Raw genomic sequence first — 5,938 nt, 5'->3', positions numbered from 1 at the left:
GAGGGGGCCTGGGAGTACGTTCATCCAGTCTACATGTGTTTTGTAGACTTGGAGAAGGCGTATGACCGGGTTCCCAGGGAGTCACTGTGGGAGGTGCTGCGGGAGTATGGGGTGAGGGGGTCTCTACTCAGGGCCATCCAATCTCTGTACTCCCAAAGCGAGAGCTGTGTCCGGGTCCTCGGCAGTAAGTCGGACCCATTTCAGGTGAGGGTTGGCCTCCGCCAAGGCTGCGCTTTGTCACCAATCCTGTTTGTAATATACATGGATCGGATTTCGAGGCGTAGTCGTGGGGGAGGGGGTCTGCAGTTCGGTGGACTAAGGATTGCACCACTGCTTTTTGCAGATGATGTGGTTCTGATGGCTTCATCGGTCTGCGACCTTCAGCACTCACTGGATCGGTTCGCAACCGAGTGTGAAGCGGCTGGGATGTGGATCAGCACCTCCAAATCTGAGGCCATGGTTCTCAGCATGAAAACGATGGACTGTCCACTCCAAGTAGGGAATGAGTCCCTACCCCAAGTGAAGGAGTTCAAGTATCTCGGGGTCTTGTTCTCGAGTGAGGGAACAATGGAGCGTGAGATGGGTCGGAGAATCGGAGCAGCGGGAGCGGTACTGCAGTCTCTTTACTGCACCGTTGTGACGAAAAGGGAGCTGAGCCAGAAGGCAAAGCTCTCTGTCTACCGCGCCATTTTCGTTCCTACCCTCACCTATGGTCATGAAGGATATGGTCATGACCGAAAGAACGAGATCGCGGGTACAAGCGGCCGAGATGGGTTTTCTCCGCAGGGTGGCTGGTGTCTCCCTTAGGGATAAGGTGAGAAGTTCGGTCATCTGGGAGGGACTCGGAGTTGAACCGCTCCTCCTTCGCGTCGAAAGGAACCAGTTGAGGTGGTTCGGGCACCTAGTTAGGATGCCACCTGGGCGCCTCCCTAGGGAGGTGTTCCAGGCACGTCCAGCTGGGAAGAGACCAAGGGGTAGACCTAGAACCAGATGGAGGGATTATATCTCTTCTCTGGCCTGGGAGCGCCTTGGGATCCCCCAGTCAGAGCTGGTTGATGTGGCCAGGGAAAAGAAAGTTTGGGGCTCTCTGCTGGAACTGCTACCTCCGCGACCCGACCACGGATAAGCGGGAGAAGATGGATGGATGGATGGATCCTGGAAGTTATGATTCTATGGAAAAAAGTAAATTACACTTTATATACTTAAATGTTTGACATATATTTCAGGTGACGGCAAGAATCCTTTCATTGTCCGTCCAAGTTATCAAAACTGGGCACCGTGGATTGGACAGCATACCAGACAGTGAGATATTGTGTTCAACATGGAGTATGCCAAGATCCATGTGCCAGATGTCTCCACTGATGCGGACGAGCGGGTGACAGAAGAGCGACTGGCTGATGAGGTGTTAAACCTAAAGGTAGATCCAGAACCTCTATCTACCTAACTCATGGGCGCGGGAAGGGGGGTGCTTAGGGCGCTGCAGCACCCCCTAGTGGCAGGCAGGGGGTGCGGAGCTCCCCTGTCTGAATTATTATTTGACGGTTATTGCTGCTCCCGCTGTGCATAATCTGTGTAATATGTAGCCAATAAATTCCACATTGTTGGTAAAATAATATTTTGGCCTGCCCCGAATGTTTTTTCTGTAGCCCCGGACAATTCTACCTCAGTAATATAATACATTAACCGTGCTTTACGTGAACCTCATCAAGACACTAGAAAGGACGGCAGGACTGTAATTTCCCTTGTTCAGTGAATGCAACAGAGGCAAGACACCAGACCAATCAGAGAGTTGCATGGAAATAAAAGTGTGCTTGTGTCATTCAAGCTCGCGGCTCTGTGTGTGTGCGGAAATAGCGCATTTAGTGTGTGTGAGAGAGGGGGAGAGAGAGAGGGACCGGTGCCAGCAGCAGGGACCGTGTTGTTAGCATCTGGTTAGCTAGCTGCACTAACGGACATACGGAGCTGTTTGTTCCACAACAAGCTGGAGGAGAGCTCTCCTCTCAGACTGAGAGGCTCAGGTGAGCTAAAGGACTCTCTGAAGGTTTAGATAGTTAACTTTAGTCTAAGTTATCTCAGTGGGTCTCAAACGGTTTGGTCAAAAATTATTCAAAAGATTATTTCTGCGGCACACCTTCATATGATCATTATAGTTATAAAAAAAATAAGAGAATAAAGGAAAAACAGTTATGAAATACTATATGGCAGTAAAACAAGAATACAGTTTGAAAGGGGAGTGATTTGTAAAATATCCATAAAGAAAAAGAACATCTGCTTACAGTTGTGTTTCATCTGGGTGTTGAGAGATGTATCCATAGATCTCTTAATGTTGCTCTCAAAGTGCACCAGATTGATGCTTTTAACTTCAATATTTAAAAAAAATCTTCCCGGGGGAGCATCCCCCCGGACCCCCCTAGAGGAGGTGAGGTCCACTCCCCACTCGTAAAAAATAGCACTTTACCCCTGCCTATATGCCGTGAGCTGATTATCGAGCCTTCATTGTAACAGTCGCGGGTTTACTGTGTGTTTGCGTGTGGGGTGTTTTTTTATGCGTGCTCTATAGTGCCCGTAATAGTGTTCACTGGAGTCCAGCACCTCAGCACCCCCACTCAAAATACCTTCCCGCGCCTCTGACCTACCTGATACAATTTTAAATGTAATGCGAGTCAGATGCATATACTTTTCATGTCACAATAGGTAGCAGAGGTTAGGGCTATATGTAAGCAGTGTGGCCTCGACAGCAAGGGCTCTAAGATGGACCTTGTCCTTCGTCTTTGTGAGAAAATGGCCAGCAGGACGACATATAATAAAGTGTTGGAGAAAGTCTGGGGTGCCTCTGGTTAGTGATCCCATCAGCACATAATTATGTCTTATGCTAGCTTGTCTAAATCAAATTGCATGATTACCATTTTACCAATTTTACTGAGGATTTTCTTTCTTTCTAGGTGGTTGGGCTGTAGTAATGTGCCCATGTGGAGTCGTGTATTCTGTAAAGTTTAATCTCAGAGCTGAGAGTCCCAGAGATTTCACCGACATGTTTCTGTCATGGAAACATTTTCCAAATGTTACAGTGTATGACTACGCAAGGGGGCTGGCCAGCCATGCCTACTGCCGACAACCACTGGATCCTCCCTTCCATCCACATGAGGGGAGGTTACCTCATCCCTCACCAGAGAACATCAAACTGGCTGCAGAGAGGAAGCTTAGGTCTAGATTTGGCATGGCTTTAGCACAGGAAAGAGGAAGAGGACAAGGACTGCAAACCAATTACTGGATCGTCTGATCATTATGCTTTGCTTGATGTTTTCAATCAATGCAACAGCAAAGATGACAGGGATCTCCTTCGGAGAATTGAACTTGTTCCAGAGCTTGCTGGGCACATTAACAGCCAGTGTGCTGAGCAGTTATTCTCCGGGATGCGGAAAAACAATGATTTCCTTAATATGCTCACACCCTCTGCACACATCTTCCTACAGTTCAAGAAAATTGTTGGAAGCGATACTGCGTTTAGCCTTGATGTTAATGGAAGAATCACCTTGGGTAATCATGAAAAGCTTGCTCTGTGTGCATGTAATTGTGTATTCATCTAATATGGTCTATGTATTTGAAATTGATAGAGGATACACATAGTGCATGTGGTTATCTATGACAGTCTTGGTATTCTTTTCTCAAATGAAGGGCATCAAAGCAAAGAGACGACGACCCCACAACTGACTCTTCATACAGTAAAGGCCCACCAGTTCTGTTGGGGACAGAAGCTGACTCAAACACAGGAAAATATGGTGAATAGACGGTTTGAATCTAGAACACACCATGGAGATTTTAAAAATAATGTTCTAAATGTGTCTATCTGTCAGCTTTCACAGGTATTGGACAGCAGAGGAAGCCCAGATGAACGCCTTGCCTATGTAAACAACCAGATCCTTACACGCACTGACTTTTGGACTTTGGGATGACCACAGGATGTTGAAGGGATGGCAAGTATGGAAATAATGCATAGACAAAGTGTTGTTTTTTTATCAGTACAAATGTAGGCAATGTTGCCATTTTCCTCTTCTTTTACAGATCCTAAACAGCTGCCTCAAGGTCATAGAGAAGCTGGCCAATGACCAGGTAGTGAAGTTGCATACCTTTTCCAATATAAATGTATCCCCTTCTGTTTATAATCTTTTCTGGACTGAAATAACAACTGTCTTACAGGGCATCAAAGTGTTCTCGGCAAACAACTATGTTGTTCACACTTGGTTTATACCTATGTTGCAGAATCCTGAAGAGCATCTCCCGGTACTTATGCGTATTATCATTATTATATTTTCTGGAATCATATGAGAATAACTGAATGTAAACTATTAATTTTACCATCTCTCACAAGGATAAAGCAGACGATTTCCGGTGGATTCTGGTTCCTGTGTGGCACGCAGGGTATTGGACAAATTTTGTGCATGTGTCATCTTGAAATGTTTTATTGTATTGTTTTTATGTCTTATGAGGGCAAAAAAAAAAAATTAAACAATAAACCAGTTATGTTTGTTAACAATTCCCATATCACTTGTTGTCACTGATAGATTAGAAGGCAGAAGATCAACCAAAAGACGACTGGAGAGGGAAGACTGTGAAGACAGTCCCAGGGTAAGTAATCATGATGACCCACCCAAAAGAAGTAAAGTCGTAAAGGAAATGGCATTCTGCAGCGACTTTGGATGGGTATGTAGACTGTAATTTACTCCTTAAAATCTCCATGGATGTGCTCCACAGCCATACAGTTTGTTGCTTCCACCTCTTATTCAAGGGGGCAATGTGTCATGATGCAAGTACAACTGTTTTACCATTCAGTAGTAATTCCTTTTATCTGGTGTCTTCCAGAAAAAGGACCCACTGGCAAAGACGGCTGCAGAAGAAATTCTTGTCAGCTCTGAAGAGGAGGATGGAGTAGGTGATATGCTATCTGTTATACCTTACATGAAATTCACAGCACTTCCTTCTGTTCTTCTGCAGCGACTGGTAGAAACTGGCTGAAAATATATTTGTACCACTGATTTAGATAGTGTCGCATGTGCAAGTTTGTGTGCGTCATAATTACACATTCAAAGCATCTTGTTGCAAATCAGCAGCAGCACTATAAGAATAGTAAATGTACAGTGTAGTAGCAATGCATCAACTATTTCTCTTCTTCCTGTAGGAGAACCACCCCTTTATAAGTAGTGCTATGGCGGCATCTCAGTGGTGCTCTGCAAAGAAAATGGGAGATAAAGTCATCCTGCCACAAATTCTTTCCATGGCCCCACTGGACAGAGAAGCAGCTCTCCATAACCTTGGTGAAGCCAGCAACCTGCGGGACGAAGACAGCTGGGAAGACAGGATGGATCCATTTATGTTCAAGTTCAAATTTGAGTCTGACTATTTAATGTTTTTTGAGCAGTGCATTGATAAAGAAAACCTTAAGGTTCATGCCTGTTTTGAAGAGCGCGGTTGAACGTTTGCATCAGCAAAGCCTTTCACTGTTGTATAGATTTTTTTTTATATACTTGGTTTGGTTTTTATATTTACTGTATTTGCTTTTTCGGTTCTGTTATCTTAATGATTGTTCTGTTATATGATAAATGTTGTAAATAATAAATGCTTTTTCTATCATTCTATGAAATGCAGTGCCATGTATCATTTGAAATATATGGACTATATATGAGTATGCACAGAACTGACTAAATGAATAATCAATTAAAACAAATATTAAATAATGAACTTAAATACACTAATATAGAAAATATGACTTTTATACCACATTCCACATGTGGTATAAAAAGGTATATTTAAATACATTCATGCATTTAATTAGTATGAAGTTTTTATATTTAGTTTTTAAATTATATTTAGTCGAGTGCAGATTTGTATTTGTACTTCTTTTAGTTGTCCAGCAGATGATGCTGTTTGTCTCATTAGGATA

The 5,938-nt window shown here is 43.8% G+C and overlaps 1 protein-coding gene across 1 annotated transcript; it reads left to right on the top strand.

Annotated features, from left to right (window-relative positions):
- Nucleotides 1-1,321: 1,321 nt before the first annotated feature.
- Nucleotides 1,322-5,470, top strand: LOC307034834 (uncharacterized protein; the record flags this gene model as incomplete). The annotated part of the gene is made up of 7 exons (XM_079673760.1): nucleotides 1,322-1,417; nucleotides 4,063-4,110; nucleotides 4,198-4,281; nucleotides 4,370-4,419; nucleotides 4,563-4,626; nucleotides 4,861-4,926; nucleotides 5,177-5,470. 7 exons carry the CDS (start codon nucleotides 1,322-1,324, stop codon nucleotides 5,468-5,470), a joined length of 702 nt encoding a protein of 233 aa, XP_079529886.1.
- Nucleotides 5,471-5,938: the final 468 nt, after the last annotated feature.

The sequence above is a fragment of the Notothenia rossii genome (assembly GCF_949606895.1).
Source record: "Notothenia rossii genome assembly, chromosome: 4".
NCBI lineage: Eukaryota > Metazoa > Chordata > Actinopteri > Perciformes > Nototheniidae > Notothenia > Notothenia rossii.
This window is presented reverse-complemented; position numbering and strand designations above follow the sequence as displayed.